This window comes from Monoraphidium neglectum (assembly GCF_000611645.1).
Source record: "Monoraphidium neglectum strain SAG 48.87 unplaced genomic scaffold scaffold00698, whole genome shotgun sequence".
Lineage (NCBI taxonomy): Eukaryota > Viridiplantae > Chlorophyta > Chlorophyceae > Sphaeropleales > Selenastraceae > Monoraphidium > Monoraphidium neglectum.
Genome location: NW_014012930.1, coordinates 1 through 16,016, shown reverse-complemented (window position 1 = coordinate 16,016; position 16,016 = coordinate 1). Strand labels below are relative to the sequence as shown.

The 16,016-nt window shown below is 63.2% G+C and overlaps 6 protein-coding genes across 6 annotated transcripts in view; 1 reads left to right on the top strand and 5 right to left on the bottom strand.

Moving 5' to 3' along the window:
- MNEG_4874 (dual-specificity tyrosine-(Y)-phosphorylation regulated kinase) overlaps positions 1-2,169 on the bottom strand; it is a gene marked incomplete at both ends in the record, with an annotated part of 6,087 nt that extends 3,918 nt beyond the window's left edge. The window contains 5 exons of the mRNA XM_014046655.1: positions 180-310; positions 441-570; positions 775-902; positions 1,285-1,977; positions 2,119-2,169. Of these exons, the coding sequence (XP_013902109.1) occupies positions 180-310; positions 441-570; positions 775-902; positions 1,285-1,977; positions 2,119-2,169 (1,133 nt within the window). The remainder of the gene's footprint in view (positions 1-179; positions 311-440; positions 571-774; positions 903-1,284; positions 1,978-2,118) is intronic.
- A 1,013-nt stretch (positions 2,170-3,182) lies between these two features.
- Positions 3,183-3,971, bottom strand: MNEG_4873 (hypothetical protein; the record flags this gene model as incomplete). The annotated part of the gene is made up of 2 exons (XM_014046654.1): positions 3,183-3,305; positions 3,570-3,971. 2 exons carry the CDS (start codon positions 3,969-3,971, stop codon positions 3,183-3,185), a joined length of 525 nt encoding a protein of 174 aa, XP_013902108.1.
- A 784-nt stretch (positions 3,972-4,755) lies between these two features.
- On the bottom strand, positions 4,756-6,744 carry MNEG_4872 (hypothetical protein; the record flags this gene model as incomplete). The annotated part of the gene is made up of 4 exons (XM_014046653.1): positions 4,756-5,145; positions 5,362-5,994; positions 6,211-6,481; positions 6,722-6,744. 4 exons carry the CDS (start codon positions 6,742-6,744, stop codon positions 4,756-4,758), a joined length of 1,317 nt encoding a protein of 438 aa, XP_013902107.1.
- Positions 6,745-7,333: 589 nt separating this feature from the next.
- MNEG_4871 (hypothetical protein) lies at positions 7,334-10,154 on the bottom strand (the record flags this gene model as incomplete). Its single annotated transcript, XM_014046652.1, has 7 exons — positions 7,334-7,378; positions 7,591-7,807; positions 8,005-8,257; positions 8,576-8,796; positions 8,958-9,088; positions 9,351-9,761; positions 10,062-10,154. 7 exons carry the CDS (start codon positions 10,152-10,154, stop codon positions 7,334-7,336), a joined length of 1,371 nt encoding a protein of 456 aa, XP_013902106.1.
- Positions 10,155-11,043: 889 nt separating this feature from the next.
- Positions 11,044-13,110, top strand: MNEG_4870 (hypothetical protein; the record flags this gene model as incomplete). The annotated part of the gene is made up of 4 exons (XM_014046651.1): positions 11,044-11,790; positions 11,974-12,185; positions 12,357-12,639; positions 12,850-13,110. 4 exons carry the CDS (start codon positions 11,044-11,046, stop codon positions 13,108-13,110), a joined length of 1,503 nt encoding a protein of 500 aa, XP_013902105.1.
- A 755-nt stretch (positions 13,111-13,865) lies between these two features.
- Positions 13,866-15,844, bottom strand: MNEG_4869 (hypothetical protein; the record flags this gene model as incomplete). The annotated part of the gene is made up of 6 exons (XM_014046650.1): positions 13,866-14,072; positions 14,308-14,373; positions 14,702-14,801; positions 15,058-15,169; positions 15,449-15,592; positions 15,814-15,844. 6 exons carry the CDS (start codon positions 15,842-15,844, stop codon positions 13,866-13,868), a joined length of 660 nt encoding a protein of 219 aa, XP_013902104.1.
- Positions 15,845-16,016: the final 172 nt, after the last annotated feature.

Here is a 16,016-nt window from a genome sequence, read left to right as displayed (position 1 = left end):
GGGGGGTGCCAGGCAGTGGGATTGCAGCGATTGCGGCGGTGCAGCGGCGGAGCAGCCTGACCAGGCCGTTAAGAAGGGGAGGGGAGGCACGCGCGGACGCCGAGACTCGTGCGGGGCACCGGCGGCAGCCGAGGGGGAGGGGTTAGGTCGGCCCGCTGGCAGGGGGCGGGGGCTCTCACAGGTTGATGCTGAGCATCTCAAACGTGATGCACAGGTGGCTCCTGAACATGAAGTGGTCGCACAGGTGGATCACGTTGTGGGCGTCCTCGGGGTCGTGGGACCGCAGGTGCTCCAGAACCTTCAGCTCAACCTGCAGATGCAGAGGGTCAACCATGTTGGTTGGCAGCGTGGCCCAGGTGATGGTGCGAACAGGTGGTTGCTTGACCACGTGTGGCTGCGCTTCGTCGGAGGCTGCGTCCCGGCCGGGCCGCGCGACGCACCTGGGCCTGGTGGTGGAACCGCTTCTTGTTGCGGATTATTTTGAGGGCGCGGTACGCGCCGGTCTTGTAGTCCAGGACCTTGAGCACCTGGCCAAACGACCCCTTGCCCAGCACACCCAGGACCTCGTACCTGGGACAAGGGGCCGAGGCGGTCGTTGAGGCGGGTCACAGGGATCAGGGGCCGCTGACCGAGGGCTGCCGGTGCCGAGCACAGTACCAACCCTGAATTGGGTTGCGAATGCTGCAAAGGCGGCGCACATATGCAAGTGCCGAGCATGAGTGCCTCCATGTGCAGAGGCGCTCCGGATGGGGCGGCGGCGGCATTGAGGCTTACCGGTAGCCGACGTGGTCGTGCGTCGTGAGTATGTAGTCCCCGCGCTCATCGTCGTATCCGTAGTTGGTCTTGGCCAGGTGGGGGTTGCCGCGGATCTTCTGGACGTCGGCCTTGCCAAGGAACCACACCTGGCGGTTTGGGAGGGTTTGGAACGCAGATTTGGGTGGGTGGGGGGCGTCTCGCTGGCAATTGTGCGACGCTCAACCCAACGGTTGGCCTGAACAGCCACCGCAGCTGCAGCGGCTGAGACCAACAATCGGGCATGACCATGGCGCTGGCGTAAGAGCAGTCGGTGGTGCTGTGAAGCCCTCTGCAGTGTGTATGCCCTGCTGCCATGCCTGACATCCGTCACGTGCCAATGCATGCGCATGTGACAGCGAAGCATTCACAGCTGGCTTGGCACCAACATGCTGTGGACGATGCCAACATGAGAGGCCCGTCCCCACAGGTGAATTCATTCATGCCCATGCCCATTCCATGGCCATGCCCATGCCATCTGCGTGCACCCACCTGCTGGTACTGCAGCACCTCGCTCTGCTCAAAGGGCGTGAGGTACTCACTGTACCGCTTCAGCGCCTGGGCCGGCGTAATCGGCCCCGTCTCCACTACGCTGGACTGGGACTGCGTCCGTTGGTGGTGTTGCTGCTGCTGGGTGGCCGCTGCTGCTGCCTGCTGCTGCTGCTGCTGCTGCTGCTGCTGCTGCTGCTGCTGCTGCTGCTGCTGCTGCTGCTGCTGTGAGGTCACTGCGGCCTCAACCGGTTGCTGCTGCTGCTGCTGCTGCTGCTGCTGCACCGCTGCCTGGCCGGCTGCACGCGCCGTTGCGGCGCCGCCATGATGCTGCTGCTGCGCCGCGTGTGACAGGCTGCCGGGGCCTGCCAGGGGCGCGGCTCTTGCTGTGAAGGACTGATCGAGGCCGAGGCCAGCTGTCGGCCCCATGTAGCCCTCGCTGCGGTTGGCACCGGCACCAAGCGCAGGGATTTGCTGCTTACCCGCGCGCGCAGCAGCCTTTGACATGGATCCCGTGTGATCCAGCGGGCCGGCGCCAGTGTCCAGGAGTTGCGCCGGCAGCGCGGGCTGCTGCTGCCCAATCGGCACCATCTTGCGTGCCGCACCTGGCAGGCGCGCCCCGTTGGGCAGCTGCCCCACCATACGCTGCTGGTATGAGTTGGCTAGGTAAAGGTCATCTGGGTTATCTGACGAGAACTGCAAAAAGCACCAGGTCGCAGTCGGGCGAACGGTCAGCGGCCGTGCGCCGCATGCAGTACGGGATGGCTGCAGCGGGGACAAGCGGCTGTGGCACAGGCGGGGTCAAGCGGCCTCATCGCCCAGAATCGAGGTTCTTACCTGGCCCTGGCTGATGTTAGACATCGGCTTGGTGCTATACGCGGCTCCCATTGCCTCTGGCCCCTGCAGATCGTCCGGTTGCAGCGCGCAGGGCCCTTTAAGACGCGCTTTCTGTTATCAAAGACATTACAAACAAACCGGAGGGTCCTACAAGGTACCCCGTCCTGCCGTTTGTGCGGTGTTTCTCTGACCTGCTGATGCAGCTCCGCGCGCCCGCTCATTCACGGCCATACAACGGGCAGCAAAGTATACTGCTCGCAGTCAAAGCTGATGTTGGCTGGTCCCTGGCTGCTGGGCGCTGGTCAAACCAGAAAAGCCAAGAGTGAGCACAAGCAAGCACACGCGGTGACCAAATTACGTTTCGTGTCAGCTACTACGGAGCTGATATTTGATCAAATCTTACTTTTGTACTCCAGCATCAGCATCGCATGTCTCTGCGATGAGATCGGACCGCAGAAACGCGGCAGCTGCCATGGCAAAGGAGGGCGCCCGGGTGGATTGCATGGAGCAGTACTTCATCACTGCGCCCCCATCCTCTAGGCAGTGCGCACATGGCTCCCTTTGTTGCTTGCGAGATGGTGAGCGCCCCCAGGTGCGGTTACGTCGTCTCAACAGGATGCAAATGCTGCTGCAGCCAAGGTGGTGGCACCCGTTGTCCCTTGCGCTCCAGAAACGTTGTGCGTGCAAGCTTGCCTCGCATGCGGCTGTGCAGTAGTTGTTGCGGAAGCAAGACTTGATGCTTCTGTCCTTGAACCGTTCGATGGCTGGCCCTGCTGAGCAGGGTACAGCAGCCGCCATCATCCAGAGGTCTTTCACTCAGCCCCCCCTCCCAGGGCGAGAGACGGTGAAGAAGGCTCCTCAACTGGCAGGCGCCCTAGAATTACACCAGTGGTACATGCCCCTATTTTCACACCTGCATGACGGCAAATACAACATGCAGCAGTGTTGCCTCATGGTGCTCCGAGTGCAGCCCTACTGCGCGAGCGGTCTCGCAGCTGCTACAGCAGCCGCGGCAGGAGTCTGCCCGATGCTTCTATGTGGAACCGGCGCAGCCGCGGCTGCCGCTATGTGCCGCCAGCGGCTGCTGCCTCTAGGGCCTCCATGGGGTCTGCGCCGCCCTCCTGGCCACCGCCGTCACCGCCAGCGCCACCGGCGGGCTTCAAAGTGTCCAGCTGCCGCTTCTTTTTCTGTGGGGGGTCGAATGAGCACGAAGGAGGAGCCGCAGGAGCATGTCAGCAAACGTCATGAAGGCATTGGCGTGCAGCATGCGGCGTGCTGGAAAGGTACAAGGCGCTGTGGCTCTGGACAGCCGTGGCAAAACAGCAAACCCAGGACGCCCCTTGTGCACCCCTGCTACAGGCACGGGCCACAGCTGTGCTGCAAGGTTTCGAGCCGCTGCTCCGTGCGGCCATCTCCTCCTGCAGCCCACGCGAACTCACGCCGCGCCGCACCTGCTCCCTGTCGATCGCCTCCAGCTCCTGCTCTGCTGCCAGCTCCTCTATGTACTTGTCGGCGTCCGCCCACACAGGCTGATGGCTCCACCCCTTGTCGCCGCCCTTGATCTTCGCCGGCTGCGCAAAGTTGACCCTCAGCACGCGGCCGAATAGCTCGCTGTTGTGCATGTTGTCGATAGCAGCCGCAGCGTCGTCCTTGTCTTCAAATTCTACGAACCCAAAGCCTCGGTGCTTGCCGAGCTCGTTGTCCATGGGGATGTTCACATCCTTCAGATCACCAAAAGGGATGAACGCTGCATGGAGCGTCGCCTCGTTGACCGACTCTTCCAGGCCACCAACATAAAGGGTGGTCTTGGGATTGGAGCCCTTGCCGCCGACGGCGACAAGCGTCGTCGCCATTTTGCGCGCAGCCGGTGCTGAGGAATTACCGGCTGACGAGGGCGTGGGGTGGGCTGCTGCTCCTGCCGCTACTGCTGTCCCCCGTGTGGTTCAAACTACAGCAGCCAGTGCACTAGGGCGCGTCGCCGCTACAGGAGAGGTTGCAGCACGGGCAGCTCGAGCTGAGGCGCCCACAGCAGGACGCGGCAGCCGACGCGCGTTTGCTGCAGCAAGGTAGTGCAGACGTCGCTATGATAGATTTGTGAACCTCCTTACTGAATTATCAGTCGCGCACCGCGCCAGGCAACAGGTCTTGCAGAGGCTGCACTCCGGTGCTGTGTCAGATCGCGCAGAAGAACAAGAGCACCGTCGAGGTATGAGATTGATGTTCACCTTGATTTTCTGGCTGGCTGGCAAGAGTTGTTGTTTGACCTATGCAGCTGTGTCGCCGCTGCCCACCTGCTGCTGGTCAGCACGAGCAGTCACTGCCCCCGCAACGTTTCTGGTGTGGTTGTGAGGCGTGCACTAGCAAGTCAAGGCAGCGACAAATTGAACGCTGCGTGTGTGACAGCTGTTGCTTGTAGGCCAGCCTGAGCATGCAGCCATTGACTTGGCAGCACCGCCTCGGGATACCTGGAGGACAAGACAACGGAACCTCGCCTCCCAAGGTTGGCCAGCAGTGACGGTGAAACAGATTAGCGTTGTACACACGATACTGTTACATTGAGATGTGACGCTGAGCTAAAGTGACTGGTGCCGCACGAGCGCCATCAACAGCCTTGCAGGGCGTCCTCCCTGGCGGTCCTCACGTCCCCTTTGGCGCGGTCCCCTCCCCTCCAACCACCCCCGGCTGCTCGTTCTGCTGCGCCAGCAGCTCAAGCAGCTGCTCGGTCCACTGAGCCATGTGCCCCAGCTGCTGCTTCACGCCGTCCCACTCCTGCCGCGACACAGTCACCGTGGTGTCGCCGCCTGTGGCCTCCCCGCTGCCGCCGCGGCCGCTGCGGCCACGGCCGCGGCCAACGCCTCGGCCACGGCCGCGGCCACCGCCTCGGCCGCCATCGCGGTCACGGCGGCTGGTGCTGCGATCTCCGATGTCCGCCGCACGCCCTTCGTTCGTGTAGATGCGCCGGCGAAGGGCGTCGGCGACGCCAGGGCGCGGGTCGCAGGGAACGACGTTGAAGTCCACCACCTGCACCTGTTGTGATGGGTGAGTCGGTTGCCCAGCATCGTCGGCGGCCCGATTGTATGCATACGCGAGGGCGTATTCCTGCAGGCGGCTTCACGGTCGTGCAGCACGACTCATCGGCGACAGACCTGCACTGCAAGACCAGTGCCACGAGCCCTACCAACGGCCGATGCCCCAAGCATCATACCCGCCAGCCTGCCCGCCCTCCCCCCAACCAGCCCTCACCTCTGGGCGCTCAGCCGCACCCGCCGCCCCGCCCACGCCCTCGCCGCTGCCGCTGCTGGTCTCTGCCTGAGCCGCCGTCCGTTGCCACTCTATCTGTCTCAGCTCTGCCGTCAAAGTGAGGTCCTTACCCTCGCTCATGACCAGCGACAGCCGCGCCAGCGAGAGCGCGTTCAGCGCCACGTACACAGCCGCAGACTGCACGCAGGACACCGTCACCGGCGTGCCGTCGCTAACGAAGCGCTCGATGGTCGAGGCGAGGGCAGCGGCCTGGGTGGCCTTGCCAACGCGCACGACCTTCGGCGGCCGAGCACTGCGCACCGCGTCCGTCTCGGAAGGGTCGACGGCTGCCACCCTAGTCCACAACTGCATGATAGGAAATCGGCTGCGCCCCTCCTGCTGCACCCGAGAACGGCGCCCCTCATGCTCGGCGTCCGCAGCCCTGCTGAGACTGCCGCTGTCGCTGCCTGCAGCCTCCTCCTCCTCCTCCTCCTCTTCCTCCTGCCACTGCTGCTGCTGCTGCAGCTGCTGCTGCGGCTGGTGCTGCTGCTGCTGGTGCTCCCCGTGCTCGTCCAGCTGCCGCGACGGCTGATCTTTGTCCAGCAAGACGACGCTGAACTTCCTTTCAGGCTGGAACTGCAGTCCGACACGGCGCGTTGCCATCAGGGTGGCGCGCGCGCAAGCCAGCGCCCTGCTGGCATGGAAGCACGCCTGTGGGATGTTGATGACAGGGCGTTGTTGCCAACATAAGGGAATTGTGTAGCACTGATACATTCTGTGCCAGCTGTAGAGAAGGCCCAAAAAGGATGAACATCCCAAAGGCAAGACTTGCATGCCAGCCAGCAGTCTCACCAGCGCGCCTGACGCAATTATGAGGACCTGATCATCGGGCCGCTCATTCAAGACAGCCACTAGATAGCCTGCCAGGTTCTTGAAACGGCTGTTCTTAGAGACCCGGACGACAGCGGCGGGCGGCCCCGCAGAAGCCGGGGCGGCGGCAGGGGCTGCGGCGAGCGCCGTCACAGGCGCGGCCGCGGCCGCCGGCGCAGGCGCGGGGGACGGCGCGGCGTTCGCGGTCGGCGATGCCGGTTCCGCAGTATCCGCAAAGCACAGGCCGATCGACCTGATAGTTTAATGCGAGTCCTTTCAGAAAGGCAGGCGATAGACTGTTTCGCGGGTCTTCAGTGTCAGAGCTACTCACCTGCGAAGCCGCGAGCCTACAATGATAGGTCCGGCATGCCCGACATGGTATCCGCGAGAGAAAGGTACCGCCGCTGGGCGGCTCCTCGTCGAGATCATATGGGCCCGCATCCGGCTTCAGGCCGATATATGAGCTGATAGTCAATGAGGGGGTCGAATGCACTCGCGGATCACGTCTGTTTGCATCCGGGCTGCATCATACTAGCTGCATACTATGCGTCACCACCGTCCCAGCCAGCATGCGCAGCATGCAAGCCATCACCAAAATTCTTTCGCAAGGCCCTGCGGCCCCCAAAGCCCAGAAAATCTATGCATAAGTGAATTGGTCACCACATATTCCTGCATGAAAGCTATGTCATGAAGGTGATAGGGAGTTCAAGGTATGCATGTGGGGCCGTTTGGGTGTTGCCACCCATTTGACCAATTCAGGGGCGATGCAAGCCAGAACAGCGCAGTATCACAAGGCGCAAGCAATGGCAATGGGCACAGCAGAGGTGCACACATGGCTGCTTCAATGAGAAATTCTGCCACAATTTTGAGGGACAGTCCAGTGCAAACCACACGTCTGCTTGCGTACGAAGCAAGGCGACTACAGCCCCTTCCAGGCTCCCATCGCTGCAAGGCAGCAGAGAAGCCACTGCACAGCCCACAGCTCATGGCCGGCAAATGGCCTGGCTGCTTCGACATCTCCCTGTCCTGGCTAGCACGAGTGATTGGTCCGCAGGTCCGAGACAGCCTTGAAAGCCTTTGGCAATAAAGAAGAAAGTGAGTCAAACTAGGCAACCCAGGCGTCGCCGGAGAGCCACGACATGTATTTTTCCTGTGCGCCGGGGATGGGAAGAAGGTGGGGAAGGATTTTGAACAGGGTGACAAAAAAATGTTAATGAGTGGTTGCTGTCGTCAGATGTGAGCGACACGTAATCCAAAATAATCAGACAACTCAGCACTCAGGCCCGACCACAGCGGTCATTATCCATGCGCATGGGCACCACACACAAGCTAACGCTGCACATGCGGCTTCACATTGCGTACCTCTCCAATGCGGCCCGACACGTGGCCGGGGTCCCCGGTGATCACCACCCCCGAGACACGGAACTTGGAGCCCGGGGCGCTCGCGGGGTCCATCTCGACGCTGACGCGGCACGCGGGCGCCGCAGTGGGGTGGACCATCTCCACAAACACGACCGTCTGGTCGTAGGTCACGGAGCCCTCCAGGGTGACGGGGTCGCAGGTGCACCCGTTGGAGCAGCTGCAGGAGGCGCCAATGGGCACGGGGGGAGTCAGCACGGTGAGGGTTGGCCTTGACCTCCGCCCACTAGCGGAGCAAAGACACGCCGTGGACGCCAGAATGACGGAAGCACTAGCGGCGTCTCGCATGCAATCCTCTATCGCCCTCACGCGTGCGCCCTCAACCGTCAACAGCGCCCCAAGCCCGCCCATGCTCACGTGACTTTGGCGTTCCCAAAGCCCGCCTTGGCCTTGGTGTACGTCAGCATGACGCTTGCCGGTCGCCCGGGCGCGTCGCCAACGGTGGACGCCTCGATCACGAGCGGCGCGGCGGGCGTGGTGGTCTCGTAGCCGAATGTGGGGTACTTGGTGCCTTCCGAGTAGGGGGTCACCTCCCACCCGGCGGAGGCGACGACGTGGCGGCTCATGTTCTTGCCCTGGGCGCATATCTGGTTGAGGCTCGCGTCGTTGCCTGGGTATCAGGGAGTGTCATCAGGAATTGGCGGTGTTGATGTGTGGCGGTTGAGAGCGGGGGCAAGGTGAGTAACATCGTGCTTGGTATCATGGGTTGAATTGTGAGGCCCAGAGATACTGATCGCCAGCGCAGATTTGAAGAGTGCATGCAAGGTCAATGGAGCAGATGCGTGAGGATTTCACATCAGTGAGGCAGCAAGCGGCTTTCTCCAGTGTCAGCATTGGTGGCGGCGCCCGAAGGTGGGAATGGGGCCCTACCCTGCCCGGCATTCCTCACGGCCGGACGCCTGCAGCCGCTGCGTTTCCACACGCTCACCCGCAAACATGGGCGGCGGCAGCGGCGCTGCGGAGGCGGCAACCTCGGCATGCGAGAGCGGGTGCACCAGCAGGTCGACCGCTGTCTGCTGCATCAGGTAGATCACCATGTCGGCCATCAGCCGGTGGCCCCTGTCGTTGGGGTGCAGCCGGTCCGGTCCCATGAAGTCGTCCCACGACATGCCGTCGCGGCCGTTGTCGCCCAGCTGCCAGAGGGCGTCCCTGCGGCACGAAAGTTGTAGCAGAATCTTCTTGGGGGAAGGGCGGGTGGGGAGCTGTCTGGTGTTCTCAAGATTGCGATTCTGAGCTGCACAAAAGCGGAGCACCTGCAGTCCAGGACCCCAAACGGCTGACGCCGATTGCGTTGGCACTGAGATAAGCACCTGAATGAGATGGTGGGGATGTCGTAGTACTGCGCCAGGTTGCCGTAGTTGTCCTCGGGGGTGGAGAAGAACGCGCGCTTGGCCTTGCCGTCGCGGCCGCCTGGCGGGTAGGCCATCTCGCTCACCAGCATCTGCGGGGGATGCGTTCGCAGTTGCAGGGTCGGGGCGTCGCTCTGGGGTCCACAGCTGGCTGGCTATCTGTGTTACCCCTGCTGGGGTCAAGTTTATGAAGCGGTGGGGCATGTTGCAGCTAGCCCCTGTCTTGGTGTCATCGCTGCACAGGATCCAGGGTTCAAGCCTCAAAACCTTGCCCCAAACTATCAAGTCCTTCAAACACAATCCTGGAGAAATCTTGAGAATTGACAGCCCACAGTTGCGCGCCTGCATCATGACGACGGCTGGGTTGGATGGCTGCTGCTGGATCTTCCGCAGGAACCTCTCGTAGGACCGCGCCTTGTCCAGCGGCCCGTCCAGCGAGGTGTCCATCTCGCTGCCGTCGTTGGCAATGAACTCGACAAACACCAGGTCGGCGGTCGCGTTCAGCCAGCGCGGCAGGCACATCGAGAAGATCAGCGACTTGGTGGCCGACCGCGCGTTGTTGTAAAACTGGACCTTCGGGGACAGGCGGGTCTGCAGCTGCAGGCGCACGAGGCTCCAGACGTCGTTGGGGTTGACCGGGTCCATCTTGCGGGTTGCGACAGCGCCGGCGGAGACGGAGCCGCCGAGGATGTTGATCTCGACTGGCTTGCCGGCGATCATGTCCGCGACCACGCGGCGGAGGCGGGTGCGGGGGCCAGAGTAGGACTGGTGTTGGGAAGGGGGGGAGGGTGGATGGATGAGTCATGTTGTGAGCAGTGAACGGGCGGCGGCGGGGGCAGCGGCGCGGATGAAACTGGCTGGTGGAGCTTGGACACCCTGTGTGCGCGACCCTTCCTTGGGTGCGGCACTCAACCAATCGCTGGCAGCTGCATACGGACGTCGAGCGCATGCTTTGGCCACAGCTCCACTGGCAGCTGCCCACCACTGCATGTGCGCACGCCTTCAACCATGCAGCACCAAGCAGCGCCATGATTTTTCGAACCTGACGTGAGAGCGCCTGCACACCTGTGCACGGCGCAAGAACTCCAGAGGCAGGTCGAACTCGTGGTCAAGGAATGCGCCCAGCGCGTCGCCCACGGTTCCCTTGCCGACGCGCATGGCCTTCAGGTTTTTGCGGTACACCGCCCACTCGGGCGCCTCCGCCGCATCTCCGGCTGCCGCAAACAGTGTCAAGAGGCCCCATGCTAAGAGCGCAAGGGCCGTGGCACACCGCATGTTGGCCGGAGTGATGTGCGTCTGTGTGCGTGCGGCGCCGCCCGCTGCCTGTCGCGGTTTCCGACTGGTTGGGCCCACTTCGCGACTCTGGACGTCACAATATTGTAATTTTTATACTAGTTATAACGTTGCTTATGGCTGTGAGACACCATACAGGCGAGCGCGGCCTGCAAACTTGAGCCCGCACCCCACGATGGGGTGATGCCACTAGGATGGTCGGTAAGATATTTTGCGATGTTTGATGAAAGAAGCGATAATACCATATGACAATATGTCATGCAACACAGGGTGCCAAACACAGGCCTGCGTTCGCCAGCGGAAGTTTTGAGTTGTTGCAAACGCTGTTCTTGCCGTCCGAAGCTGCTCCATGACATCATTACTGGGCGTAAATGCGTAAATAAGTCTGTTTAATTCACAGTTGCCTCGCCTTCTGCCACCTGACGCTCCTCCCCTGACGCCACTTTCTGGGATCCGGCAGCCCAAGGACGCAGTGGGTGAGGAGCTGGACAATCTCAGCCGTGAAGAAACTTGAAGTGATTATTCAAAAGCGTCGGTTGGCGTGGCAGCAGCCGCGGTGCGCTGCGCCCATACGCACACGTACTCCCTGGTAGCTAGCAGGGAGAGCAAGCACGCGCGCACGCTGCCAGGGCAAGTCGCCAGTTCACGCGTGGCAGCAGACGTCGTAAGCGCAGGCGTTTGATACACCCATCATACACACCCCGCAGCGCCACCGGCTCGCCAGCAAGCAGCGAGCGACCCGCGTCAGGCGGAGATGAAGGCTGGAGCGATGCTCTGGCGCGGCCGCCGCCACGCCGCGGCGCACGCACTCCTCGCCGCGCTCCTCGCCGCGGCCTGCGGCGCGCTCGTCGCCGACGCGGCGATGAGCCAGGCCGACGTCGGCGCCTGGCGGGAGCACCTGCAGCAGACCGCCGCAATTTCAATTGGGCCCGACCAGATGTCGCCCGCGATGCTTGCAGTCCTGTCCCACACCTACTCCACGCCCCTGGCCGCCGTCCAGTCCTCAAACGTGTACACCGGCGGCAATGCGCGCCTCCGCCGCGTTGTGGCCGACCTCGCCGCCGGCCGCCCCGCCAAAATCGTCGCCGTCGGCGGCGCCGCGACCAACGGCTCCGACGCGGCCGGGCGCGGCCGCAGCGACTACCTCTCTCTCTACGTCGCATTCCTCTCCCGCGCCTTCCCGGCGGCCCCCATCAAGTTTGTGCGCGCGTCTGCGGGCCTCGCACCGTCCGCCGTCGTCGCGGGCTGCTTTGACAAGTATGTTCCGGCCGATGCAGATCTTGTGCTTCTGGAGATGACCGCCAACGATGGCGCCGTCATGGACACCAGCGTCGTGTCCGCGCGGCAGCCCAAGGCGTACGAGATCCTGGTGCGGAAGATCCTCGGGGGCGCGAGGAAGCCAGCGCTGGTGCTTACGCAGGTGGGCGCGGGGCAGGGGGCGCGGCGGCCGCCGGGACTCTCCATTGCCGTGACCGGGACTCGAGGCGAGGCGTCGCCGAGGGTGGCGTTTGTGCTTGCGTCGGGCCCGCAGGGACCGAATGATCACGCTACTGCCAGTTTGCAGCCCTGCCACTCCGTCCTGAACCCTCACCAGAGCCCTCAAACCAGGCTTGCAGGCACGGCTTTCTTCAGCCCCTTTTTCCTCATTCCACCCCTGCTCTGACCCCGCCCCCAACCCGCCCAGACCATGCCGCCAGGCATGGGCAACGCCACGCGCCCCTTCTACCTCACCCCTGAGAGCCCCCAGTACGCCGCGGTCAGCGGCTACTACAACCTGCCCTACGTTTCCATGCGCAACGCGCTGTGGCCAACAGGCCAGCTGACGCCTGAGGGGCTGATGAAGACGGACGCCGTCAACCAGACCGATGGCTCCACGCCCTTTGACGCCGGCCACGCGTGAGCAATCTCAAGGCCTCCATTTTGCCATGTGCTGCCTGCATCCGGCACATGGATGACACACATGTGATGGGTTTGCAAACCGCGGCGTGACACACTCGCCTCCACCCTCACGCACAGCTTCTCACACTTCTTCCGGCCCCTTGCCCCCAACCAATCATTTGACTGCAGCGCGATCGCCGACAGCCTCGTCTACCTGACCCAGCGCACCGCTTTTGATCTCCAGCTCATCCCCTTTGGAGAGTGGGACAACAAGAGCATCCAGGACGTCCCCAAAAAGACGATGCACTTTGGGATGGATGATCTGAACAGCCTCCTCGTGAACGCCACCTGCGCATGGGTCCGCAATGCGTCGGTAGCGGAGTACTGCCCGGCCGATTTGAAGGAGATGTGCGAGCTGGACTACAGCTCCTGGGCCGCCGCCAAGGCCAGCTACGCGCGCAGCGTCAAGTCGGTGAGGCCGCTGGGAAGGTTGACCGAAGTTTGACCGCCTGTTTGCGGCGTGTCTGCGTTCAGGCAGGTGCTTGCTGAGCAGGCGGCTGTGCCGTATTGCCGCCTGGCCCGTGGGGCTGCGGGACAGGCGATGTTTTGCTGCGTCTCCCATCCAGTTGAGTCAACTGATGAACCGACTTGCCCAACCCCCCACTACAAAACCCCTCGACAGACCTTCAAGGTGGAGGACGGCGCCGCACCCAGCACGGGCAGCGGCAAGGGCGCGGTTATCGGCGGCGCGGTCGGCGGCGTGCTGGGCGCTATCGCCGTCATATCTGGCGTGGCGGCATTCATTGTCGCAAAAAAGAAGAAGAGGAATCAGGCGTTGAAGGAGGCCGTCCAGGCCAGGTCCGAGAGGAAGGCCTCTGCAAGTGTGGCGGCAAACGGGCCTGTGTCCGTTACGGCCGCGGCGGCCAGCGGGGCGCAGTGTTGATTCCTTCCGATTCGCGCATTTGATGATTTGTGCCGCACTCGTGGTTGGTGCGCCGCGCACGGCGGCGCCTGCCTTGCGCCGCCCGCGCTGATTTGCGGGGCGGAGTGGCGGCTCTGGCCGTGATTTCCTTTCTTCAGCGTGGTCAGGGGTGCTGCCATGTGCCGCTGGCCACCTGCAATGCAGCACTGTCCTGGCATCCACTCACAGTGATCAGATGGCCACTGCGCACCCTGTGGTGCGATGCATGGGCGTGCTGAGAAGATCTAAGATCACCCGTCTGAACAGTCAGATCTGCAATACCTGGCGGCCTCCGGCCTCAGGTCCACTCCATTGGGGTCAGCTGCAGCCCGCGTGGCAGGGCAATTGCTGTCGCTTACTGAACCCAGCTTTGAAATTGACCCTCCATCAATATGCATCCCATCAAACAATAAGCAGAGTTTGGCTCGAGGAAAACTGGTTACTTGCGCACAACTGTGCACGAGCAGGGACCGTGCATGTTCTTTTGCGTCCACAGCATTGTGCCGAAGCCCTTCGCCTCCGATGGATGGCGGCAGCAGCAGCAGCAGCGGCGGAGAGCAGCACACAATGCACCTGCTCCCGACCCTCCGTGTAATTCACACGCACGAGAATGAGTGAAGTGGTTTGAGGCCAAAACCAAGTGCAAATGAATTGAAACAGAGATAAGGGAAGAAGCGTATGAATTGATCACCGACAACGATCTCCCCTGCAGCAGGGCGGACCAGAGGGGGCGTGTGCTACCGCAGCGCCAGCAACCGCCGCCACCACGGCCGCCGCCGCGCCGCCTGGTGCCCCTGCTGCTGCCGCCTGGCGCCGCGCGTACGCGGCTGGCCCGTCTGCAGGCGGCGGCCGGACGTCGCCTGCAGGTCCCCCAGCCACTTCTCCTCGTGGATTTTGGTGGTGACGTCACTGCCCGTGTACTCGTTCATCATGATGCCGCTGATCTGAGATCACCAGGTTGAATCACAGACCACAACGAAACGGGTGGCGAGGGGGCGTTTTGGGAGGGGAGTGAAGGAATAAGCGGGGCCACAGGCGGCCGGGTGGCAGCAATGTGGGGGCGACATCGACGCCTGCGTCAAGGGGTGTCGAGGGGTGCGCCAACCAGCACCAGCAGGCGCCCCAACCGCCCAGCGGCGTCCAAAGGGGGCTGGTGCCCCCATCCCCGCCTTGACCCACCTTGAACTTGTGGCTGGTGCTGTTGGTCTGCTCCAGCAGGGTGACCGCGATGTTGCACTCGGGGGACTGTGGCGGGCGTGATGGCGCGGGGTGCGGCTCGCTACTGGCGCGGGCGGCGCGGCGGCGCGCACGGCGCGCTGCTTTCCCCGCTGCCGCCGGGAGCCTGGCCCGCCGCAAGGGGAGCCTCCGGCTGCACCAAAGGGTTGCTGCTTCGTGCCCATTACCATGAGCCGCAGCCCGTAGCCCTGGGACCTCTCCTGCAAATCCACACAGGCCCCCTGAAGCCGACCGGCCCTCTCTATGTGAACCAAGCACTGGACCGGAAAGAGGACAATACGCGGTCTCAGAAAGCCGCCTAGGCACGGCGCCCAGGTGCATTGTGAGGCCCGCGCACCTGTGTCACCAGCAGGCGCACGAGGAAGATGGTGGACTGGTGCAGCGCGTGCAGGGCGTCGACGGGCCCGTCAGGGGCGCACTCGCACCCAGAAACGCACCTGCGAGGGGAGGGCGGCACGGCAGGGGCGGGGGCGGGGCCGCGGCGGGGCAGGGGCCGCGCGTGGGTAGGCGCATGGGTTAGCAGAGGCGCTGAGCCCCGCTCGAGGCTGGCAAGCGGGCGGGCGTGACAGCCGGCGTAAGCTCCGCCGTGACTGCCGGGGCGCGTGCGTCGCTCGACGGGGGGACTGCCATGCCAGGGAGGTGGCACCCCCCGCGACCCAGGGCCACTACTTTCCCATCGGCCCTCACTCGAACATCGCCGAGCCCATCTTCTCGTAGGACTTGAGGTATGCGATCATCACGTTGGTGCGGGCATCCTTGGGGCCCGTCTCCCGCACGCTGTTGATGCGAATGCGCAGGACGCTGCCTGCAAGCGCGGCGGCAAGAGGGCAGCAGAGCCATCGGTGAGACGCCTCTGCTGCACCTCTGCTGCACGTCTGCCGGGCTACAGAAGCGGCCGGCCGTTTGAAAGTTTTGCAGATGACATCACCATGATGTCAGCAGAGGCCCCCTTATGATGTTCAGACGAGGATCAAATGGCATCAGCAGGGGCGAAGGCACGGACCCTCTCGCCCAAAGCCGCGTCAGCCCATCAAAACGGTCGCCGACAGCACGCACCCCCCCACTCGCCCCCTCGCCCACCCACCGGGCTTGGTGGAGATGAAGCCCCACTTTGGCTTCTTGGCGCCCCCCTCGTTTATGAAGTCCCACCCTGTGCTGGCGTTGAGGTCCACCAGGGGGGCAAACTCGGCGCCGTAGCGGCACGCGAGGTTGCGCGCCTCGACGTTGCCTGCAACACAGGGGGTTAGGGGTGGTTTTGTTTCGGGGGTTGTGGGTGTTGTGCGTTGCAGTGGAGCTGGCCAAGAAATGTATGCGTGTGTGTGTGTTTGTGTGAGAGAGAGTGTTTGTGATTCTGTGTGTGTGCGTGTGAGAGAGTGTGCGCGCGTGAACCAGGTTGCGCACGACTGGTGGCGCAGGGCAGAGCCCTCCGGACCCACGGCAGCGCCTCACCCGCAACAACCGCAGCCCCTCCCCAATCCATCCCGCGCGGCACCAACAGGGCATCACCCTCCCGCGGGTGAGCGTCAGGATGAAAAGGAAGACCACCAAGAGGCCAAAATCACATGTGCCACCACCAAAAAGGACCCATCAACGCCGTGTGCATCACCCTCTTCCCTCCCCCAAAGGCCCACCCACCCACCTGGGTACAGCAA